This window comes from Oncorhynchus clarkii, chromosome 22 (genome assembly GCF_045791955.1).
Source record: "Oncorhynchus clarkii lewisi isolate Uvic-CL-2024 chromosome 22, UVic_Ocla_1.0, whole genome shotgun sequence".
Taxonomy (NCBI): domain Eukaryota; kingdom Metazoa; phylum Chordata; class Actinopteri; order Salmoniformes; family Salmonidae; genus Oncorhynchus; species Oncorhynchus clarkii.
In genome coordinates this window covers 13,316,072-13,342,028 of record NC_092168.1, presented here as the reverse complement: position 1 = coordinate 13,342,028, position 25,957 = coordinate 13,316,072, and the positions used below count along the sequence as shown (strand labels likewise).

The following is a 25,957-nucleotide window of genomic DNA, read 5'->3' as shown; positions in this document are numbered from 1 at the left end:
TTTATGTTTTGGATCATTGTCTTGTTGGAAGACAAATCTCCGTCCCAGTCTCAGGTCTTTTGCAGACTCCATCAGGTTTTCTTCCAGAATGGTCCTGTATTTGGCTCCATCCATCTTCCCATCAATTTTAACCATCTTCCCTGTCCCTGCTGAAGAAAAGCAGGCCCAAACCATGATGCTGCCACCACCATGTTTGACAGTGGGGATGGTGTGTTCAGCTGTGTTGCTTTTACGCCAAACATAACGTTTTGCATTGTTGCCAAAAAGTTCAATTTTGGTTTCATCTGACCAGAGCACCTTCTTCCACATGTTTGGTGTGTCTCCCAGGTGGCTTGTGGCAAACTTTAAACAACACTTTTTAGGGATATCTTTAAGAAATGGCTTTCTTCTTGCCACTCTTCCATAAAGGCCAGATTTGTGCAATACACGACTGATTGTTGTCCTATGGACAGAGTCTCCCACCTCAGCTGTAGATCTCTGCAGTTCATCCAGAGTGATCATGGGCCTCTTGGCTGCATCTCTGATCAGTCTTCTCCTTGTATGAGCTGAAAGTTTAGAGGGACGGCCAGGTCTTGGTAGATTTGCAGTGGTCTGATACTCCTTCCATTTCAATATTATCGCTTGCACAGTGCTCCTTGGGATGTTTAAAGCTTGGGAAATCTTTTTGTATCCAAATCCGGCTTTAAACTTCTTCACAACAGTATCTCGGACCTGCCTGGTGTGTTCCTTGTTCTTCATGATGCTCTCTGCGCTTTTAACGGACCTCTGAGACTATCACAGTGCAGTTGCATTTATACGGAGACTTGATTACACACAGGTGGATTGTATTTATCATCATTAGTCATTTAGGTCAACATTGGATCATTCAGAGATCCTCACTGAACTTCTGGAGAGAGTTTGCTGCACTGAAAGTAAAGGGGCTGAATAATTTTGCACACCCAATTTTTCAGTTTTTGATTTGTTAAAAAAGTTTGAAATATCCAATAAATGTCGTTCCACTTCATGATTGTGTCCCACTTGTTGTTGATTCTTCACAAAAAAATACAGTTTTATATCTTTATGTTTGAAGCCTGAAATGTGGCAAAAGGTCGCAAAGTTCAAGGGGGCCGAATACTTTCGCAAGGCACTGTATATCTAAGCACTTTATGGTAATTAACTGCAATTTGCCACTGATCTACACAGACTGTACAAAACATGCATTTTCCATGACATAGACTGACCAGGTGAAAGCTATGATCCCTTATTTTTGTCACTTTTTAAATCCACTTCAATCAGTGTAGATGAGGAAGAGGAGACAGGTAAAAAAAAAAAATAGGTGTCTTTGAACAGGGTAGGGTATGGTATGAGGTGCCAGGAGCACCAATTTGAGTGTGTCAAGAACTGCAACACTGCTGGGTTTTTCATGCTAAACAGTTTCCCGTCTGTATCAAGAATGGTCCACCACCCAAAGGACTTCCAGCCAACTTGACGTAACTGTGAGAAGCATTGGAGTCAACATGGGCCAGCATCCCTGTGGAATGCTTTCGACACCTTGTAGAGTCTATGCCTTGACGAACTGAGGCTGTTCTGAGGACAAAAGTGGGTGCAACTCAGTATTAGGAAGGTGTTCCTAATGTTTTGTACACTCACTGTATAGCACCAACATCTAAGGTCTATGTTATTTCAGTCCCACTTTAAATGATGTGCAGCTTATAAAAATGTCATAAAGCCTTCATAAACACTACATAAATGTGTAACAAATTATCTATAATTGTATGTCATGCTTTATAGAGTTCATAAATGCAGCATAACTGTGTGAGATAACCTCCAATGTCAAATATGACATAACCCACTATGTCAAATATGACATAAACCTGTGCTTTATAAAGGACGCCATAAGCATGGCTTAATAAAGGCCTTGTAAATAAATTGAGGCTTCACAAAGCATTTATAACCCTGTCATGCATCTTTGTAGAGCATTGCAACGCCAGGATATTGGGTTAAATTCCTTGGACCACCCATACATGAAAATGTATTCATGCATGCGTAGCCTGGTGTCATATATTATATTACAAATCTGTCGTTCTGCCCCTGAACAGGCAGTTAACCCACTGTTCCCAGGCCGTCATTGAAAATAAGAATTTGTTCTTAACTGACTTGCCTGGTTAAATAAAGGTAAAATAAAAAAATAAATAAAATAAATATATTATATTTCACTAAAACTTTTAGAGGATGGCCCTTCCTCTTTACCTCTTCGGTGCATAGTCAATATTGGATCTGGCCTCAACTTCCCAAAAAATGCTGTGCTGCAGGATGACACACACTCTTAAGTGCAGTCATGCACAGCAAAAAAAACGTTTTTAGAGCCTTTTAAAATTTGTTTTTATTTCTTGCCTACAAAATCTTTTTTCTCAGTTTTTCCAGGTTTCAGATTCCCCCTTTTTTCTGGTTACCTGTTTTTTCCAACAACAAAAAATTAAAGCAAAAAGGGGATTTACTGTGTTTACTACAATGCTTAAACCACATCAGGTGATGACTTTTGACATCTGGGAAAAATCTCAGAAACTTAGATTTTTGAATGTAGTTGCCCTTTAATTCAGTGGGCATGCTCTGCACTGTTGTTTGGTTAGCGGTATTCTGTAGTGCAGTAAGCGCACATGTGATATGATTTGGCCAACAATAGAGTGCATGGAATAAATGGCCCGCAACACTATATATACATTCTACTGACCCTACTGAGTATTCCCTACAATACTTTTATACTTTTACTGCGGCAACCAGAATAGTTCTTGCTTTAAGCCGGTATGTATTTCACATACATTGATTCGCATTGGGGACATTTATTTGACATTGGAATATATTTTAAAACCCTAATTTAATACAACAAATATGAACAAATTTGAATCATTGTTAATTTCTAGACAATTATTTTTCATATATCATGAATGGTTATTGTTACAAGTTTTATTTTTTTCCATTGCATATTTTGAGGTTGGACGTTAGCACGTGGAGGGCACCACTTGGTGTCACCTTGTTAGACTGTATTACATCTGTACTGGTTGGTCATCTTATTCGGGGGAAGGTGTTTCACCTGTGATTGGCCCAGGTGGTATTTAAGAGTGGCTAACCTAGTGCTCCAGTTGTCATGAGATATGTGGAGGGTCAACACCTTTAGTTGGCTCTCCCTATTTAATTTCTAGAAATATGTTCCATTGTCTGATCTTCTTCTTTTACTTTTGGTTTGCTTCCTGTCTAAATTTGGTGTGGGTTTTCATTTTGTTGGCCTCTTCTTGGGAAAATTTTGTGGGCACTCATGGTGGGTGTCTTTTAGGTTCCAGTTGTTTGCCAGTCAACCTCCTAAACCTCACCTGTTTCATTTTGGTTGTTGTTAGTGACTCTTTGTTAATTCCCTGTTCTGTTTAAGCGACATTATAAAAACATTTTTGTGGGGGAACGTAACATTATTGACAATTTTCTACCATTACGTGGGGGACTTTTGTTCTGCCACTGGACAGCGAAAAAACTAGTGTGTTAACCTTTATTTATTGTAATTTAAATTAGTTTGTAGTAAAGTGTTTAGTTGTTGTTAACAACCTCAAACCAACTAAAATTGTATTTGTCACATACACATGGTTAGCAGATGTTAATGCGAGTGCAGCGAAATGCTTGTGCTTCTAGTTCCAACCATGCAGTAATATCTAACAAGTAATCTAACCTAACAATTTCACAACAACTACCTTATACACACAAGTGTAAAGGAATGATTAAGAATATGTACATAAAAATATATGAATGAGTGATGGCCGAACGGCATAGGCAAGATGCAGTAGATGGTATAGAGTACAGTATATACATATGAGATGAGTAATGTAGGGTATGTAGACATTATATAAAGTGGCATTGTTTGAAGTGGCTTGTGATACATTTATTACATACATTTTCCATTATTAAAGTGGCTAGAGTTGAGGAAGTATGTTGGCAGCAGCCATTCAATGTTAGTGATGGCTGTTTAACATTCTGATGGCCTTGAGATAGAAGCTGTTTTTTAGTCTCTCGGTCCCCGCTTTCATGCACCTGCACTGACCTCGCCTTCTGGATGATAGCGGGGTGAACAGGCAGTGGCTCAAGTTGTTGTTGTCCTTGATGATATTTTTGGCCTTCCTGTGACATCGGGTGGTGTAGGTGTCCTGGAGGGCAGGTAGTTTGTCCTCGGTGATGCGTTGTGCAGACCTCACTACCCTCTGGAGAGCCTTACGGTTGTGGGCGGAGCAGTTGCCGTACCAGGCGGTGATACAGCCCGACAGGATGCTCTCGATTGTGCATCTGTAAAATTTTGTGAGTGTTTTTGGTGACAAGCCAAATTTCTTCAGCCTTGAAGAGGCGCTGCTGTGCCTTCCTCACCATGCTGTCCTTGTGGGTGGACCATTTCAGTTTGTCCGTGATGTGTACGCCGAGGAACTTAAAACTTTCCACCTTCTCGACTACTGTCCCGTCGATGTGGATAGGGGGATGCTCTTTCTGCTGTTTCCTGAAGTCCACGATCATCTCCTTTGTTTTATTGACATTGAGTGTGAGGTTATTTTCCTGACACCACATAATCCTACTCCTTGTAGGCTGTCTCGTTGTTGTTGGTAATCAAGCCTACCACTGTAGTGTCGTCTGCAAACTTGATGATTGAGTTGGAGACGTGCATGGCCAAACAGTCATGGGTGAACATGGAGTACAGGAGAGGGCTGAGAATGCACCCTTGTGGGGCCCCAGTGTTGAGGATCAGCGGGGTGGAGATGTTGTTACCTACCCTCACCACCTGGGGGCGGCCCGTCAGGAAGTCCAGGACCCAGTTGCACAGGACGGGGTCGAGACCCAGGGTCTGGGTGAGTTTGGAGGGTAATATGGTGTTAAATGCTGAGCTGTAGTCGATGAACAGCATTCTTACATAGGTATTCCTGTTGTCCAGATGGGTTAGGCCAGTGTGCAGTGTGATTGCGATTGCGTCGTCTGTGGACCTATTGGGATGGTAAGCAAATTGGAGTGGGTCTAGGGTGTCAGGTAGGGTGGAGGTGATATGGTCCTTGACTAGTCACTCAAAGCACTTCATGATGACGGAAAACATCAATCTATCCAACATTCTTAATGTCAGCAGTGCTGTTGTAATTTCCTTAATATGTGTGGGGGGGATGGGGACTGGGGATATTGTATCATTGTTTGTCAAATGTCTCTTATGTTCTCAAACATGAAAACTTACAAATAAAGTATTAACATATTTAGATTACCCAACTTTTCCCGTTTTATACAACCTGGAGCTTGGCGCACGGTTCACGACAACTGGACAGCACAGTTCATTATAGTTCCATCATCAGTAAGGATTCATATATTTATATAACTATTTTTCAACCACTATTGTACACTTTTCTGCCCTACCGATATTTAATGGATTTAAACAACTGATTATGCCAACTTTCAGGATGAATCAAACCTCTTTTCAATTCACCAATAGGCCTATATCTCGTGCGTAAAGGCTCTCCAAACCTGCTTTTTTTATGAAGTAGGTAGATTCAGAAATACTTTCCTAACCATAAATACTCTACAAGATCACAATATTTATTAATCTATTAAAATTAGACAAATATGCATATTTTGATGGCTTTCTTCATGATCCCTAATACTCAGAACCTGTTCTCTCTATATACCCTACTCTAGTCTGTCAAGAAAAGGTGCACTGTATTTAATGGGATGGCTTTAGATAAACGTATAGTGCGCATAAGGGAGCAAAACCCAAAGAGTTTGTTAGGCACCTGCATACGGTAAATCTGAATACCAAATCCTGAGAAGTGCTTAAATTAAAACACAGAACAAAAGTCTGAATCAGCCCTCTTACTCAAACTCTGATAATAAAATGTATACCCTAGGTGGTTCATTTTGTCAGAAGCAGAAAGGGGTGGCTAATATATCCTGTCCTGGTACTGGGTAAAGTTCATGAAGCCATTGACAGTCAACCAAGGGCCTTAGGACCAGTGGAAGCAAAATAGCCCCATAACATCAAAGATCCACCACCATATTTTACAGTAGATATGGAGTTATTTTCTGCTTATGCATTCTCATTTCAACGCCAAATCCACCACTGATGTGCGTGGCCAAATAGCTCTATTTTCATGTCATCTGACCAAAGCACCGGTTCCAACCCCATACATACATTTTTATTAGTATGAAATAATATAATTTGAGCATACAATATAGCTCAGTATTTGAATAATTTATTTTATACAGTCCTTTTTGCTTACCTTTATCAAGGTTGTCAATCATTTCAGACCCCACTGTATATGGTCGTGGTAAACACAAATATTTCGACCAGTGGTCTTGAGGCATCAGATTTCTTGTTTTAGATGATGACATTTATGTCTGTGATATGCTCACAGAGGTTATGACAGGAACAAAATATGGGGCGGGATTGGGCCGTGAGGGCCCCATCAACCTTCAATCAAACCCATGGTAACTAAAGCATGGCAACAGGGACCTGATTGGCTGTGAATGAGAAAATTGTTGACAGACAAATGAGACTCTGCTGAGAGGCGGGTATAGGTGATCAGCTCCCACTGTAGGAATCCAATATCTGCCAGGGTTGCCAGGTCTGCTGGGGTTGCCCTGTCAGTTGCATAACCCCCAAATAACCTTTTGACAGAGATGAATAACTTCATTATGGGATATCTGTCTGAGCTTGTTTCAGCACAGAATGTTATGGATTGTCTTCCATCTTTGTTTTGTTTGCATTTGATCATAACTTGTGTATGAATTAGTGATTAGCAATGCATGCTATCATTTGTTCAATGTGTGTGTGTGTGTCTGCCATTTGCAGTACTCCCTTGCTGGATGATATTTCAGGATTCTGAAACATCACATAGCAGATAATGCTGTGGCATTCAACAACAAGAACACAGGACAAAATACAAGCTACATACAAGTATTCACACACCTTGACTTTTCCACATTTGGTTGTGTTACAAAGTGGATTTAAAATCGATTTAATTTGACATTTTTGGTCAACTATCCACACAAAATACATGTGGAAGAAAAATTTTAACATTTGTTTAAAAAAATACATGATTTTTAATTTTTTTATTAGATAAATGCATGTTAGAATCACATTTGGCAGCAATTACAGCTGTGAGACTTTCTGGGTAAGTCTATAAGCTTTCCACACCTGGATTGTGCAACATTTGCCCATTTATTGTTTAAAAAATTCTTCAAGCTCTGTCAAATTGGTTGTTGATCATTGCTAGACAATAATTTTCAGGTCTTGCCACAGATTTTCTGAACAGATTTATGTCAAAACTGTAACTTGGCCACTCAGGAATTTTCACTGTCTTCTTGGTAAGCAACTCCAGTGTAGATCTGTCCCTGTGTTTTAGATCATTGTCCTATATCATCCATGCTCAAAGGGATATTGAATGTCATCTTTTTTTTTAAACCATCTACCAATAGATGCCCTTCTTTGCGAGGCATTGGAAAAACTGCCTGGTCTTAGTGGTTGCATCTGTGTTGGAAATGTACTGCTCAACTGAGGGACCTTACTAAACAGGAGTTTGGTGGCACCTTAATTGGGGGAACGGGCTTGTGGTGAAGAGTGGAGTGAGTGGAATGGTATCAATAAATGGTTTCCAGATGTTTGATGCCATTTCATTTTCTCCATTCCAGCCATTATTTATCAGCCGTTCTCCCCTCAGCAGCCTTCTGCTATTCCACAACAAAATGTGGAAAAAGTAAAAGGGGTGTGAATAGTTTCTGATGGCACTGTGTGTGTTTCATTCCTTAGGCACAGAAAGCATTTCCCATCAATAGAGAACATACAGATTTTTGTAAAAAAAAATGTTACTTAAGGTGACTAATTGTTTCTATACACCATGAAATTATTATTTGGCTTCATATATGTTGATCACAGTGCAGTCACGCGCTTACGTGTATGAATGGAGTCAGTGCCGTCATGTTACTATTGTTATTTGATTTTCCAGAGACAATGATGTGACAGACAAAGACATTCTGTCTTTGCTATGCTGAAGAAAAACAAGGAAATTGGGATAGAATGGAGACTTTTATTGTCAAAATGTTGGCTACAAAGCCTTATTCAAGGTACAGTTCTGGTTTTGACAGCCATCCCAGCCTTGCATTCAAATGGCAACAAAGGCCTTGCAATTTCTTCTTAGTAGAAAAATCGACAGAGGAATTGTTTCAGAAAGACATGTTTTTTCTTATTTATCTCTCCTTTCATAGACTCAGAAGTGATCTACAGGAATCGCGATGGCCACGTAATCAAGTTTAACATCCTCACCAATGAGACTGAAATTGTACTGACAAACACAACATTTGTAAGTGAAAACCCTTTACCATCTGAGCATGCATGCACACAGACTTACACAAACATATACCCTGCCACTCAAAGTGACATGTTAGCAAACGGATATACCCACTTAAAAATGCTCTCACTCTCTTTTCCTCTTCTTTGTCTTGTAGGTCAATTTCAATGTTGCAAAGTACTCCGTTTCCCCGGACTTGAAATATGTGCTCTTTGCCTATGATGTTAAACAGGTAAACTGTATTATCTTTTTACTTTAATGCTCTTAATCCCCCCACACTCCATTTGAATCTCTCTCTCTCTCTCTCTCGCTCTCTCTCTCGCTCTCTCTCGCTCTCTCTCGCTCTCTGTCAATCACACATTCTATAGCGCACTATTAAATATTACAATAAACACAATCTTAAAGGCATGCATACTACACCAGTGTTTCCCAACTCCTGTCCAACAGCACACATGTTTGTTGTAGCCCCAGAAAACTGATTCAACTCATTGAGGGCTTAATGATTAGTTGACAAGTTGAATCAGGTGTACTTGTCCCCCCAAAAATGTGTGCTGTTGTGGGTACTCGAGGACTAGGGTGTATTCATTACAGAAACCTTTTACCGTTCAGAACCAAATGGAAGCAAACAGAGCTAAACAAGAGTTTCTATTGGACAAATTCAGGTAGGTCCGTTTTAGGTTAGTTCCGTTTGCTTCTGTCTAAGAAACGTTTTACAACAGAATTGGCAGTATAAATACACCCCTGTAGTTGGCAAACCTGTGCATGTCCCTGTGCACCCCTGTATTTGGCAACCCTGTGTTGTCCCTTTCTTTTGACGTGTAATGTTATGTTGTATTTCATAGATAGACAAGCTCGGAATTGATTATGAAAGATATGTATAGAGGCTGTCATTTGTTCACCATTTAATTATATGTTCACAGTATATGTTTAGGCACCTACTGTATGAACACAATCTCTGGGCCCTTGGAAAATTGTTTAGTTGAACAAACAGGGCAATACCGGTATAGTATGTTAGAATTAAAAAAAGCACAGAATAACGTTGTGGCATTTGAACAAGTATGTCCACATCAACTGGTGTAGGTTGAAGTTATTGACAGAGTTTCCCCCTGGAAATCTCTGGAAGTCTCACCTACAGTAGCTCTAAGATTACATGCCTTTATCTCATTACTGAGGTATCCAAGAGCCGTTAAGCTTTATAAACACTCGTAATCTCTGTGCCAATCGTGACAATAGGATATGTTTTCTTTGCTGGTAAACATCTTGTAATGCTCTTCAAGGTTTTAAATCCTCCAGGTCTATGTTGATCCAATGCATTGTGTTTGCAATAATAATTAGAGAATAGATTCAAGCTAATCAGGTTTGAGTAGGTCGTACCCAATGATATATATAAACCCTGGATTGCTGATGCTATGTGTTGGCCTTTGAGAGGCTTTGAAGCTACTGGTCGGCTATATTGGCACTCCCCAGAAGGAGCAGTTCGACATAGGATTTAATGGAATCAATTAAATGTTCCAAGGACAAAATTACTGGCATTTAAGTATTTTTGTGTTGTAGTGGGGATGGAAACATTAGTAATCTCCAAAGATGATTCTTTAAGGAAAATGTTTTTAGATACTTATTCATTTTTTATTTGTATGTTTAGCTCACATAATATAATTTAAAAGTACGCAGTAACATGTCTGTAATAAAATACATGTGGCAAAAACAAATGTAGACATTAATAAATGTTTATAGCTTTTCTATAGCTTCCAAAATATATTTTTACAATGGTGTATGCATTAACCAAGATGGAGGCACCATGGCTTCAACACAGTGTCCCCTATCAGTCATAGTGTACATATAAATAATTGGTTGTACCTCACCAAACAAGAGTGTATAACCGGGATTTCCGTTTTTATTTTATTTATTTTTATTTAAACTTTTTTTAACTAGGCAAGTCAGTTAAGAACAAATTGTTATTTACAATGACGGCCTACCAAAAGGCAAAAGACCTCCTGTGGGGACGGGGACTGGGATTAAATTATTATATATTTTTTGAAATAACATAAATATAGGACAAAACACACATCACAACAAAAGAGACAACACTACATAAAGAGAGACCTAATACAACAACATAGCAAGGCAGCAACACATGACAACACAACATGGTAGCAACACAACATGGTAGCAGCACAAAACATGGTACAAACATTATTGGGCAGAGACAATAGCACAACGGGCAAGAAGGTAGAGACAACAATATATCACACAAAGCAGCCACAACTGTCAGTAAAAGTGTCCATGATTGAGACTTTGAATGAAGAGATTAAGATAAAACTGTGCAGTTTGAGTGCTTGTTGCAGCTCGTTCCAGTCACTAGCTGCAGCGAACTGAAAAGACGAGCGACCCAGGGATGTGTGTGCTTTGGGGACCTTTTAACAGAATAGGTTTGGCAGAACGGGTGTTGTATGTGGAGGATGAGGGATGCAGTAGATATCTCAGATAGGGGGGAGTGAGGCCTAAGAGTGTTTTATAAATAATGATCAACCAGTGGGTCTTGCGACAGGTATACAGAGATGAACAGTTTACAGAGGAGTATAGAGTGCAGTGATGTGTCCTATAAGGAGCATGGGTAGGATGGTCATCTGAATCAGGGTTAGTTTGGCAGTTGGGGTGAAAGAGGAGCGATTACGATATATGAAACCAAGTCTAGATTTTAGCCTGCAGCTATGGTATGTGCTGAGAGAAGGACAGTGTACTATCTAGCCATACTCCCAAGTAATTGTATGAGGTGACTACCTCAAGATCTAAACCCTCAGAGGTAGTAATCACACCTGTGGGTCGAGGGGCATTCTTCTTGCCAAACCATATGACCTTAAAAAGCGTAGAGAAAGCTTGTTGGAGACTAAGAAAGCTTTGTGGTAGAGCATTTAACACAAAATCCGGGGAGGGGCCAGCTGAGTATAAGACTGTATCATCTGCATATAAACGGATGAGAGACCTTCCTACTGCCTGAGCTATGTTGTTGATGTAAATTGAGAAGAGCATGGGGCCTAGGATTGAGCCTTGGGCTACTCCCTTGGTGACAGGCAGTGGCTGAGATAGCAGATTTTCTGACTTTATACACTGCACTCTTTGAGAGAGGTAGTTAGCATACCAGGCCAAAGGCCCCTCAGAGACACCAATATTCCTTAGCCGGCCCACAAGAATGGAATGGTCTACCGTATCAAAAGCTTTGGCCAAGTCAATAAAAATAGCAGCACAAAATTGCTTAGAATCAAGAGCGATGGTGACATCATTGGGGACCTTTAAGGTTACAGTGACACGTCCATAACCTGAGCGGAAACCAGATTGCATACCAGAGAGAATTCTATTGGAATCAAGAAAGCCAGTCAGTTGATTATTGACAAGTTTTTACAACACTTTTGATAAACAGGGCAAAATAGAAATAGGACTAATAACAGTTAGGATCAGCTTGATCTCCCCTTTAAATGAAGGACGAACCGTGGCTGCATTCCAAGCAATGGGAACCTCCCCAGAAAGGAGAGACAGGTTAAAAAAAGTCAGAGATAGGCTTTGGCGATGATAGGGGCAGCAACCTTAAAGAAGAAAGGGTCTAAACCATCTGACAACATCTAATTATATTAGGTCAGAGTCAAGTCACAAAAACACACACAGCCATTTTCCAGCCAAAGATAGGAGTCACAAAAAGCAGAAATATAGATAAAATGATTCACTAACATTTGATGATCTTCATCAGATGACACTCATAGGACATCATGTTACACAATACATGTATGTTTTGTTCGATAATGTGCATATTTATATCCAAAAATCTCAGTTTACATTGACGCGTTATGTGCAGTAATGTTTTGATTCCAAAACATCCGGTGATTTTGCAGAAATACTCATAATAAACATTGATAAAAGATGCAAGTGTTTTTCACATAATTAAAGAAAGACTTAGCTTGTTGGGGATAGGGGGCAGTATTTTCACTTAGGATGAATTGTGTGCCCATAGTGAACTGCATTCTACTCTGTCCTAGATTGCTAATATATGCATATTATTATTACTATTGGATAGAAAACACTCTGAAGTTTCTAAAACTGTTTGAATGATGTCTGTGAGTTTAACAGAACTCATATGGAAGGCAAAAACCTGAGAAAGAATCCAAACAGGAAGTGAGAAATCGATTTTCAAAACAGTGCCTATTGAAATCCCAGTGAGATATGAAGGAGGATGCACGTCCTAGGGCTTCCAATAGATGTCACCGTCTTTAGAAACTGGTTTAAGGATTCTACTATAAAGGAGGGGCTCATAATAGCTCTTTGAGCGAGTGGTCTGGCAGAGAGCCTCGGTCTCATGACGCGCTCCCGACAGAGTTTGCTCTCGTTCCAATGCTTTTCTTCAGACAATGAAATTCTCCGGTTGGAACCTTATTGATGATTTATGTTAAAAACATCCTAAAGATTGATTGCATACATCAGTTCTGTTAAACTCACAGACATCATTCAAACAGTTTTAGAAACTTCAGAGTGTTTTCCATCCAATACTAATAATAATATGCATATATTAGCATCTGGGACAGAGTAAGAGGCAGTTCAGTCTGGGCACTCTATTCATCCAAACGTGAAAATGCTGCCCCCTATCCCAAAAAGGTTAACCGTTTTCCAGAACATCTTGGGGTTAGACCCACAGAGAGAGAACTGCTTCTTAAAGTAACTAACTCTGGCTTTCCAGATAGCCTGATGTCTCATTTGCCTGAACAACAGCCAGTCAGCCTAAGTATGTGTGTGCCGAGCATTTCACCAAATTTTTGAGGTGGAGTAACTCTGCAAGATCACGGTCGAACCAGGGGTTGAACCTGGTTTTAATTCTCGTTTTCTTCATGGGGGTGTGTTTGTTAACAATACCACTGTAATGATCAAAAAAGAAGGTCCAAGCATCTTCGACAGAGGGGATCAAGCAGATTCTATACCATTTTACAGAGGCCAGTTTATGAAGGAAGGCTTGCTCATTAAAGTTTTTTTATGACAAATCAGGACAGGTTGTTTCACTGAGAAGCCATTACGAACGCAGGCTGTAAAACAGTGATCACTAAGGTCATTACAGAAGACACCAGATTGATATCTATCAGGATTATTTGTGAGGATAACATCAAGAAGAGTAGCCTTTTCTGGGTGTTTGAAGTTATACCTTGTGGGATTGGTAATAATCTGAGAAAGATTTCGGGAGTTAAATTGTTTTAGGACTTGGTCAGGTGGTTTAAGTATGTCCCAGTTTTGGTCACCTAGCAGGACAAATTCAGACTTGGCGTAAGGGCCCAGGAGAGAGTTTAGGGCAGGTAGGTTACAGGCTGTTGCTGATGGAGGAGGATAGCACCCAGCAACAGTCAACAAAGAGCTATTTGAAAGTTTAATAATTAAAACCAGCAAATCAAATTGTTTGGGGACAGACTTGGTGAAGATAACCGATCACTGAAGGTGATCCTTGGTAAAGATTGCCACTCCCCCACCTGTCTTGCCAAAAAAGGTTATAACCAGAAAGGTTAACATCAGTATTCAAAACACTCTTCCTTAACCACGTCTCAGTAATGACCAACATATTTGGATTGGAGCTCTAAACCCATACTTTCAATTGATCCTTTTAGGTAATAAGCTTCTCGGGTTAACGTGCAGAAAACCCAGGCTTTTACGGGAGCAGAAATCAGTGAAGCAGATATCAGAGCACAAGTCAGAATTGGGGCTAGCAACCGTAGATGGGCCAGGGTGTACGTGCACATTTCCAGATATCATCAACAGTAATACTATCAAGGTACGGCATAGTACAGGGAGAGCTCTGCAGTGCTGATTTATGACATCTGAATGTTCATCAGATGGCAACAAGATCATATTGTGTACAGCAATTTCATCAGGTAACATGAATACAAAGCCGGCGAGCGGTGTTAAGAATGGAATGGGAGGCAAAAAGTCTGTGTAACCAATAGAGAATCAGAGTCCAGAGTTTACCTATGGAGTATAATAATGAAGTCCATTGTTTACTTGACATGATAATCGCTCTGTGAGGAAATTGTGTTGTATTTCATTTGATGACAGATCTCAATCAAATAGACCATTTTATGTTTCTGTTCATTCTCAAATTGTAAAACCACAAAGTGTATTACATTGGGATCGGTTATTTGACATACTGGCCAGGGAAAAATATGAAGAATTCCGCTTCTTTACCTTCTGGTCCTCCAAACCTTCATATATCTTTGTGAAGGATAAAACATTGTGTAACATTGATGAAGTAGAATTTATATTCGGTGGCTCGCCGCCTTCAAATGAGCAGAGGCTGAATATGTACATGAGGTCCTACCTCGCCTAACCCCTCAAGGCTGATTACTGAACAAATGAGCCTGGCGGGAATCACAAAGGAAGATGAAGGAGAGACAGAATCTTTTAGAGCTATCTCATCAGGACTATACGGGGGTCACGGTAACCCAAATAGCCCAATGTTGTGTGATTTAGCAGGCCAAAAGCAGCACCTGGGGCCCTAAGCACCGTTTTCACCGTATCCGTATTCCCTCCCACTCTAAATGGGACTAGATTGGGTCTGGCAGACCCCTGAGACTGGATGGTCGTCACAGCACTGGCACCTTGAGGGCCCATGCTATTATAGTTAATCTGATGGGTCCAATGTACTGTAAGGGTCCAGAATTGCTATGGTAACCTGAGGGCCAAATACTGACTGCTGTCAGGGTTGCACTGATTCTGTCATTCACACTGGGCCAACATTGTGCACAAAATATGTAAGGTAGCAAAATATTATACGGCATCGGTAGCTTCAGGGACCATTTCGCTTTGATACTCGTAGGGGTGCAGCCTGCTCTTACGTTCATTGCACAGGCACCTCTAGAGCGGCTTACAGACTAAAATAATTCCCCCCCTTGAGTGTTCTATTGATCTACCCCCTACTCTCCTCCCCTTTTGCTGACAAATGGATCGATCCCAGTGGGGCTGGAGACACAAATAAACTTGTTTTGGGGTGAGAGTGCTAAGAAAGCTGGCTCATTGGCTCTCTGCTATGTTGGTGCTAGAATGTGCTAGAATTTGCTTAAGTTTCTTCACTGTGTTTGGATAAGGCTCCTCTGTAACCAACAGCCGGTTGAGAAAAGTTTTTCCTTAAATGTGGTCATGTTCAAATAAGGGCAGTAAACTAGGCCTTTAGTTTCCTGTTTAGTCACCTGTTTTTAGACACATGATTAAATACAACAATCATTCCCATTTGTATTCAACTGTCCTACTGTATATAACACAGTTATTAACAGCCTTAAACATGTTATTACTATGTAATAAACTCTTTTCACACGTACAAGCATCCAAATTCTATTTTCTTTCCAAATACTATTTTGTAACATTTATTTACCCAGAGGCTGAAAGCAGCCATTGGAAACCTTGGCATGCATTTCTCCGTTAGCTGGTCCAGTGGACTCTTCTCTGAGGCAGTATAGAAGAGCGCCTAAAGCTGTCTGAACCAGTCTAGATATTTAATCATGTGTTTTAATCTGTGGGCCCCTGCTCCCAGGCACGTGCCACACACTGCCAGAGATTAGGGGATCTCTGGGTAATATACAGAACCATGATCCTCCACACCTCTCCCATAAATCAAGAGAATCCATGTTTTCATTTCATTCAATACGATTTGCATACGTAATATGAGGGGAGGAGGGAGCGGGCAAGTCACCTTGGCAGTGGAAGAGGAGCAAGGAAAAGAGGGAGGGAAGGATGGTCAGTGTGTGGCAAATTTATTAATCAGATGATATTTGAAATGGAGGAACATGGTGATGAAAATCGTCATTAATACAACATGGTCTTTTCGTTGGTTTGGGCAGATAAGTTTCCCTCTGTGTGGTTTTATACTAAACTTTTGCAGTGTTAATGGTGTTTGATAAAACTGCCCTGTGCAGACCACTCGTATTCAACATTGAGTTGCAGCAAAAGTTTTAGTGCAGTAGGAGTTGAAAATGTCAACCTACTTGTCTTTGATTAAATCACCATACTGAACACAAAGGTCATTGTGCCAGCTCTTGAAAAGTTGTAGTGAGGGAAACAATGTAAAACATTTCGAAATTATCCTCTAACTGTACACCTGATACTGGAACTGATATTAGCCATGTTATCATCATATACAGAGTAAGACATTTTATCAAAGATAGAGATGATGAGCAGCTCAGAGAGAGCGAATTCCACCCTGCAGCAAAGATATCTGCGCAAATAGATTCTTAAAATGATAACTTCAACACTTTCTCAGACACTCAAAGTAGTATCTGACAGGCAGTTTAAACTTTTTTGCCATAGGTCAAAGTGTGTTTGGAAGTAAACCTCTAACTGGAGGGAGTCAATAGGGTTCAAATAATAGTCACAGAGTCCATTCCTCTTCTTGTGCCTTCCCAGGGAACAAGAGTCTGTGGTTTTGCTGTGGATATTTCACAAAAAGCTCATTACCTCTAGTTCCAAATTATTACCTTGAATTTGTTTTAAATCAAATCAAATCAAATGTTATTTGTCACATACACATGGTTAGCAAATGTTATTGCGAGTGGAGCGAAATGCTTGTGCTTCTAGTTCCGACAATGCAGTAATAACCAATGAGTAATCTAACCTAAATTTCACAACAGCTACCTTATACACACAGGTGTGAAGGGATGAAGAATATGTACATAAAGATATATGAATGAGTGATGGTACCGAGTACCGTATATACATATGAGATGAGTAATGTAGGGTATGTAAACATTATATTAAGTGGCATTGTTTAAAGTGATACATTTTTTACATGTATGGCAGCAGCCACTCAATGTTAGTGGTGGCTGTTTAACAGTTTGATGGCCTTGAGATAGAAGCTGTTTTTCAGTCTCTCGGTCCCTGCTTTGATGCACCTGTACTGACCTCGCCTTCTTGATGATAGCGGGGTGAACAGGCAGTGGCTCGGGTGGTTGTTGTCCTTGATGATCTTTATGGCCTTCCTGTGACTTCGGGTGTTGTAGGTGTCCTGGAAGGCATGTAGTTTGCCCCCCATGATGCGTTGTGCAGACTTCACTACCCTCTGGAGAGCCTTACGGTTGTGGGAGGAGCAGCTGCCGTACCAGGCGGTGATACAGCCCGACAGGATGCTCTCGATTGTGCATCTGTAAAATTTTGTGAGTGCTTTTGGTGACAAGCCGAATTTCGTCAGCCTCCTGAGGTTAAAAGGGGAGCTGCTGCGCCTTCTTCACCACGCTGTCTGTGTGGGTGGACCAATTCAGTTTGTCCGTGATGTGTATGCCGAAGAACTTAAAACGTTCTACCCTCTCCACTACTGTCCCGTCGATGTGGATAGTGGGGTCTTCCCTCTGCTGTTTCCTGAAGTCCACAATCATCTCCTTTGTTTTGTTGAGTGTGAGGTTATTTTCCCGACACCACACTCCGAGGGCCCTCACCTCCTCCTCCCCCATTGTCCAGGTGGGTTAGGGCCGTGTGCAGTGTGGTTGCATCGTCTGTGGACATATTGGGGCAGTAAGCAAATTGGAGTGGGTCTAGGGTGTCAGGTAGGGCGGAGGTGATATGGTCCTTGACTAGTCTCTCAAAGCACTTCATAATGACGGAAGTGAGTGCTACGGGGCGGTAGTTGTTTAGCTCATTTACCTTAGCTTTCTTGGGAACAGGAACAATGGTGTTCCTCTTGAAGCATGTGGGAACAGCAGACTGGGATATGGATTGATTGAATGCAAGGGTTAACACGTTTAAATGTTTTACTCACGTCGGCTGCAGTGAAGGAGAGTCCGCAGGTTTTGGTAGCGGGCCGTGTCAGTGGCACTGTATTGTCCTCAAAGCAAGCAAAGACGTTGTTTAGTCTGTCTGGGAGCAAGACATCCTGGTCCGCAACCGGGCTGTTTTTTTTTGTAATCCTTGATTGACTGTAGACCCTACCACATACCTCTTGTATCTGAGCCGTTGAATTGTGACTCTACTTTGTCTCTATACTGACGCTTAGCTTGTTTGATTGCCTTGCGGAGGGAATAGCTACACTGTTTGTATTCGGTCATGTTTCTGGTCACCTTGCCCTGGTTAAAAGCAGTGGTTCGCGCTTTCAGTTTCGCGCGAATGCTGCCATCAATCCACGGTTTCTGGTTGGGGAATGTTTTAATAGTTGCTGTGGGTACGACATCGCCAATGCACTTGCTAATGAACTCGCTCACCGAATCAGCGTATTCATCAATGTTGTTGTTTGATGCAATGCGGAACATATCCCAATCCTCGTGATCGAAGCAATCTTGAAGCGTGGAATCAGATTGGTCGGACCAGCGTTGAACAGACCTGAGAGCGGGAGCTTCCTGTTTAAGTTTCTGTCTATAGGCTGGAAGCAACAAAATGGAGTCGTGGTCAGCTTTTCCGAAAGGAGGGCAGGGGAAGGGCCTTATATGCGTCGGGGAAGTTAGAATAACATTGATCCAGGGTTTTTGCCAGCCCTGATAGCACAATCGATATGCTGATAGAATTTAGGGAGTCTTGTTTTCAGATTAGCCTTGTTAAAATCCTCAACTACAATGAATGCAGCCTCAGGATATGTGGTTTCCAGTTTACATAGAGTCAAATAAAGTTTGTTCAGGGCCATCGATGTGTTTGCTTGGGGGGGGGAATATATGCGGTTGTGATTATAATCAAAGAGAATTCTCTTGGTAGATATGGTCGACCTCTTGGTCGACATTTGATTTTGAGGAAATCTATGTCAGGTAAACAGAAGGACTTGTGTTCCTGTATGTTGTTATGATCACACTACGTCTCGTTAATCCTAAAGCATACCCGCCCCTCTTCTTACCAGAAAGATGTTTGTTTCTGTTGGCGCGATGCGTGAAGAAACCAGCTGGCTGTACCAACTCCGATAGCGTGTCTCGAGTGAGCCATGTTTCCGTGAAGCAAAGAACGTTACAGTCTCTGATGTCTCTCTGGAATGCTACCCTTGCTCGGATTTCATCAACCTTGTTGTCAAGAGACTGGACATTGGCGAGTAGTATGCTCTGGAGCGGTGTGCGATGTGCCCGTCTCCGGAGCCTGACCAGAAGACAGTTTCGTCTGCCCCTTTTACGGCGTTGTTGTATTGATTCGCCGGCTGGGATCCGATCCATTGTCCCGGGTGGTGGGCAAAACACAGGATCCGCTTTGGGAAAGTCGTATTCCTGGTCGTAATGATGGTGAGTTGACGTTACTCTTATATCCAGTAGTTCCTCCTGACTGTATGCAATAAAACCTAAGATTACCTGAGGTACCAATGTAATAAATAACACGTAAAATGGGCATTTTAGTTCCTAGCCAGGGATGTGTTTTCACAGAGCTTTAACCCTGACCTGCGTCTCTGTTGCTTAGCAGCTTATAGCAACTGAGGTAGATGAGGCATATTTTGTCAAAGCCATTGGAGGTGCACTCTCCACCTCCCTCCCTTTCTGAGATCACTCATCTTGGCTTGTCAACACTATTTCTGGTGCTCATCAATCTAGCGCTATCACATCTTTGCCACCACCTTCGGGCCTTTCCACCGTCCTCATGCACTATGCATAATTCACTGTGGCAAAGTGCATCCTTTTCAAATGAAGAAGCACTTGTTAATTTGAGCTATCCATCCTCGGCTGTGGCATCCCTGTTTTTAGACTCCTGTCTGCTCAAACAGATATATCAAACACTTGAGTCTGAATCAGGTGTCTCTATCCCTCTTTTTCTTTCTTTCTTTCTTTCTCTCTCTCTCTCTCGCTCTCTTTTCCCCGTCTACAGTCTGAATTATACTATCATGTCAGGCACAGCTTCTCGAGGGGAATCCAGACAGATTTACAAACACCCTAGTCAGAACCATTTGGATGCTCTCTCTCTCCCCCTCCCTCCTGCCTTTTTCTCTGTGTCTTTCATACTCCCGGGCTTTCAGACCTAAAGTCATGGGGGTTGCATGATCGGTTTCTCAGATGGAATTAAAATGTCTCATCTCCCAGCTGTCACCCATGCAAATTGCATTGTCCCCAGAATCTATCTGTGAAAATAGCTACCGGTCTATTCTGTTTGATGCCTTTCTCTGCCTGTTTTTATGATGTTGTTATCAGCCAAGCTGCCTCCATCGTAAATATTTCATGCAGTAATCTCCTCTTTCTTTTCTCTCTTTTGTTCCAGGTTTTCCGGCATTCATACATGGCCTCATATAGCATTTACAACGTCCACACAAGGTATGTTTTGTTTGCTTGTTTACCATTAACTTTGTTGTGGTCTTGATGTGTTTGTTTACTTGTCAAGACTATCTATTCTCAGGCAGTTTATCTCAGGCATTAACTACATTTCAACTATGATGATAAAACAATGTTGTGAAATTTGCTTTTAAAGTTTGTATATGTTAATTTGAATACAGGCAGTTCAAGTTTTCAAATGTTAATTTGAAAGGCAGGCAGTCCAAGTCTAGTAGGCTGAGAGGAGTTGAGAACTGTCCTTCAAACAAAATGTGTCAGCTGCTCTAAGCAGCAGTGTTACTGTTACTTAATGTTGTTTTTCAGGGAGGTATGGGAGCTGGATCCTCCAGAGGTGCTGAATTCTATTCTGCAGTATGCTGCGTGGGGAGTACAGGGCCAGCAACTGGTAAGTCAAAGACAAGTGGTCTGTGACCACAAGTAGGCCATTCGTCCATGCAATCCTCTTATATCTCCCATGTTACCATTTATAATGTGATTTTTCCTGTGCCGGCGATTAAAGTCACAACCCTTTATCACATTGCTTTTGAATATTACTCCAAATTAAGAAGTTAGCATTTTTTGCCGTAATGGCTAAGGTATCAGGTTGATAGTCGCTGGACCCAGGTTTGAGTCCTGGTCAGGGCTCCCCTCCAAATTTGCGATATTCTGCATTTACCCACCCCAATGTTGAAGGTAACTGACTATAGTCATTACTTAGGCTTATGTCAGCTACTTTTGGGTACAGCTTGTATAAACTTAAAATAAGTTTATTTAACAAGTGTTGACTGTGGCCTTAAAAATACAGTACCAGGTGACTACCTCATGAAGCTGGTTGAGAGAATGCCAAGAGTGTGCAAAGCTGTCATAAAGGCAAAGGATGGCTACTTTGAAGAATCTAAAATCTAAAGTCAATTTTGATTTGTTTCACACTTTTTTGTTAATTACATGATTCCATATGTGTTATTTCATAGTTTTGATGTCTTCACTATTATTCTAGAATGTGGAAAATTGTATAAATAAAGAAAAGCCCTTGAATGAGTAGGTGTGTCCAAACGTTTGACTGATACTGTATGTGCAAAGGATTAGGAGCGGTTGGTATGCCAAGGATCAACAGTTTTAATAAATCTCTTTATTCTGTATTTTCTAAAATTATGTTCTTTATTGGTTTGGCCTTCGGGATGATTTTCTTTCCTCTTCCTCATGTAATTGCTTTGTTTAACTTAATTGTTCTCCTATTTAATCCCTGCATGGATTGCATTCTGAACTTTTAATTAGAATGTGTTTTGATTATGTTGCTGTTGAAAGTGAATCATGCTTCTCATTAAAGACGCAACAATGGACTATGTCATATTCACATTATCTCAGACAATGGAAGAATCTATGTTTTGATATACTCTGGCAGCTCCCCTGTTGTATGCTATTGCCTTGCTGTCATATACAAATGGCGCCGACAGAGATGGTCGCCTCTCTTCGAGTTTTTAGGAAAGTATGCAGTATTTCGTTTTTTTATGTATTATTTCTTACATTGTTACCGCAGGAAATCTTGTCTTATTACATACAGCAGAGAAGAACTATTGGATATAAGAGCAACGGCAACTTACCAACATTACGACCAGGAATACGACTTTCCTGAAGCGGATACTCTGTTCAGACCACCACCGAGGAAAATGGATCTAATCCCAGTAGCCGACCCAAAACAACGGCGGGGCAGAGGGAGCGGCCTCCTGGTCAAGCTCCGTAGACGTGCACATCGCTTACCGCTCCCGAGTATACTACTTGCCAATGTCCAGTCTCTTGACAACAAGGTAGACGAAATTCAAGCGAGGGTTGCCTTCCAAAGAGACATCAGAGATTGTAACATTCTCTGTTTCACGGAAACATGGCTCTCTTGGGATATGTTGTCGGAATCGGTTCAGTCACCGGGCTTCTCCATGCATTGAGCAGACAGAGATGAACACCTCTCTGGGAATAGGAAGATCGGGGGTGTGTTCTTTATGATGGTGTAATCATAACAACATATAGGAACTCAAGTCCTTCTGCCTACCCGACCTAGAATTCCTTGCAATCAAATGCCGGCCATTTTACCTACCGAGAGAATTATTGTCAGTTATAGTCACAGCTGTGTACATTTCCCCTCAAGCGAACACCAAGATGGCCCTCACGGAACTTCACTGGAGTCTATGTAAACTGGAAACTTGTCACGATCGTTACAATGAGTGGACCAAGATGCAGCGTGGTATGTTTCCATCCTCTTTATTTTGAAGTGAAACTCAAAGAAAACAATAAATGCAAAACGTGAAGCTGCTATAGTGCTCACAGGCAACTATACAGAGTCAAGATCCCACAAAGCACAATGGGGAAATGGCTACCTAAATGATAAACAGCTGACTCTGATTGGGAACCATACCAGGCCAACATAGATATATAAATATTCACCTAGATTACCCACCCTTAGTCACACCCCGACCTAACCAATATAGAGAATAAAAAGCTCTCTATGGTCAGGGCGTGACAGTGCCTCCCCCCAAAGGTGCGGACTCCGGCCGCACAACCTGACTCAATAGGGGAGGTTCCGGGTGGGCCTCTACTATTGGGGGCTGCTCCGGTGCGGGGCGAAGTACCCACTCCGCTCGCAGATACGTCCTTCCGCCGATCGTCGCCGGAACAGTAGGTCGTTGCTGGGGACTCTGGAACGTGGACCGTTGTTGGGGACTCCGGAAGTTTCTTTAACAAGTGTTGGCTGTGGCTGGGACTGGGAACCCTCACAGGAGACTCTGGACTGCCGACCATTGCTGGAGGCTCTGGACTGCCGTCCGTCGCTGGAGACTCTGGACTGTAGACCGTCTCAGGAGGTTCCGGACTGCGGAGGCTGCATTTATTGTAGCTGGGGATTTTACCAAAGCAAATTTGAGAACAAGGCTACCTAAATTCTATCAGCATATTGATTGCATGACACGCATGGCTAATACTCCCGACCACTGTTACTCTTACTTCCGTGATGCATACAAAGCCCTCCCCTGCCCTCCCTTTGGCAAATCCAATCACGACGCCATCTTGCTCTTACCGTCTTATAGGCAGAAACTCAAACAGGATTAACCAGTGACGAGAACCATTCAACGCTGGACTGATCAATCAGAAGCCACGCTTCAAGATTGTTTTGATCACGCGGACTGGAATATGTTCCAGTCAGCCTCAGAGAACAACATTGATCTATACGCTGACTTGGTGAGTGCATTTATAAAGAAGTGTATTGGAGATGTTGTACCCACTGTGACTAGTAAAACCTACCCTAACCAGAAACCGTGGATGGATGGCAGCATTCGTGCAAAACTGAAAGCACGATCCACCACATTTAACCATGGAAAGAGGTCTGGAAATATGGCTGAATATAAACAGCGTAGTTATTCCCTCCTCAAGGCAATCAAACAAGCGAAATGCCGGTACAGTGAAAAGATGGAGTTGTAATTCAACGGCTCAGGCACGAAACTTATGTGGCAGGGTCTACAGGAAATCACGGACTACAAAAACAGCCACTTCACAGACACAGCCGTCACGCTTCCAGACAAACTAAACACCTTCTTTGCCCGCTTTGAGGATAATACAGTGCCACTATCGCTGCTCACTTACAAAGACTGCACCCCCCCCTCCTTCTCCATGGCTGACGTGAGTAAAACATTTAAACGTGTTAACCCTCACAAGGCTGCTGGCCCAGACGGCATCACTAGCCGCGTCCTCAGAGCATGCTCAGACCAGCTGGCTGGTGTGTTTACAGACATATTCAATCGCTCCCTATCCCAGTCAGTTGTCCCCACATGCTTCAAGATGGCTACCATTGTTCCTGTACCCAAGAAGGCAAAGATAACTGATCTAAACGACTAAACGTGCTTTGAGAGGCTCGTCCAGGATCACATCACCGCCACTTTAACGGCCACCCTAGACCCACTTCAGCTTGCATACCGCCCCAACAGGTCCACAGATGATGCAAACGCCGTCCCACCACCAACTGCTCTACCCCATCTGGACAAAAATAATACTTATGTAAGAATACTGTTCATTTGACAACAGCTCAGCATTCAACATCATAGTACCCTCCAAGCTCATCATCAAGCTAGAGGCCCTGGGTCTCAACCCCGCCCTGTGCAACTGGGTCCTGGACTTTCTGAAGGGCCTCCAACCAACATCTCCACTTCGCTGACCCTCAATGCTGGGGCCCCACAAGGGTGTGTGCTCAGCCCTCTCCTATACTCCCTGTTCACCCACGACTACGTGGCCATGCACGCCTCCACCTCAATCATCAAGTTTGCAGACGACACAACAGTAGTGGGCTTGATCACCAACAACGACGAGACAGCCTACAGGGAGGAGGTGGTGTAAGGAAAACAACCTCTCACTCAACGTCAACAAAACAAAGGAGATGATCGTGGACTTCAGGAAAGAGCAGAGGGAGCACCGCCCCTATCCACACCGAAGGGACAGCAGCGGACAAGGTGGAAAGTTTTATGTTCCTGGGCGTGCACATCAGACAAACTGAAATGGTCCACCCACACAGACAGTGTGGTGAAGAAGGCGCAACAGTTAATCAAACCTGGGACTTTGAAAAGAGATTGAAAAACAGCTTCTATCTCAAGGCCATCAGACTGCTAAACAGCAATCACTAACTAGAGAGGTTGCTGCCTACATTGAGACCCCATCACTGGACACTTTAATAAATGGATCACTAGTCACTTTAAACAATCCCACTTTAAGTAATGCTACTTAAATAATGTTTACATATCTTACATTACTCATATCACGTTTATATACTGTATTTTATACCATCTATTGCACCTTGCCTATAACCGCTCGGGCCATCGCTCATCCATATATTACATGTACATATTCTCATTCACCCCTTTAGATTTGTGTGTTAGGTAGTTGTTAGGGAATTGTTAGATATTACTGCACTGTCAGAACTAGAAGCACAAGCATTTTGCTACACTCGCATTAACATCTGCTTATGTGACCAAAACAATTTGATTTGATATTTCTCTTTCTTACATGGAAATGTATGTTTGAGTGAATTACATGTGAGGCCAGGATGTATAGATAATAGCTACTCAACCTCTTGTCTTGGGTTAAAAGGTCAACCAAGTTACCTGGCCTTTAAAACATTTGCATCAAATAATTCCTTTGGCCCTTATAAGTCACAAAATTATGAGGTGCTGGTTTTGAAGTATTTTCCTGTTGTAAAGGTGAATGTCTGGCCCTTTTTGGCAATTCACTTCTAGTGGACATTCAAACATGTTGACAGCTTTCAGTCAGATTATTGGAAAGATGATATTTGATAAACGATAACAATCAGTAGTGAAATGCCAAGTACACCTGAAATAACCTATACTAATTTGACATTCAGTGTGCCATTTAAATGTAGACCATTTCCATTTC

The 25,957-nt window shown here is 41.8% G+C and overlaps 1 protein-coding gene across 1 annotated transcript in view; it reads left to right on the top strand.

The window, feature by feature from the left end:
- LOC139380418 (inactive dipeptidyl peptidase 10-like) overlaps positions 1–25,957 on the top strand; it is a 146,094-nt gene that overhangs the window by 69,311 nt on the left and 50,826 nt on the right. The window contains exons 4-7 of the mRNA XM_071123078.1: positions 8,245–8,339; positions 8,485–8,559; positions 20,484–20,536; positions 20,858–20,939. Of these exons, the coding sequence (XP_070979179.1) occupies positions 8,245–8,339; positions 8,485–8,559; positions 20,484–20,536; positions 20,858–20,939 (305 nt within the window). The remainder of the gene's footprint in view (positions 1–8,244; positions 8,340–8,484; positions 8,560–20,483; positions 20,537–20,857; positions 20,940–25,957) is intronic.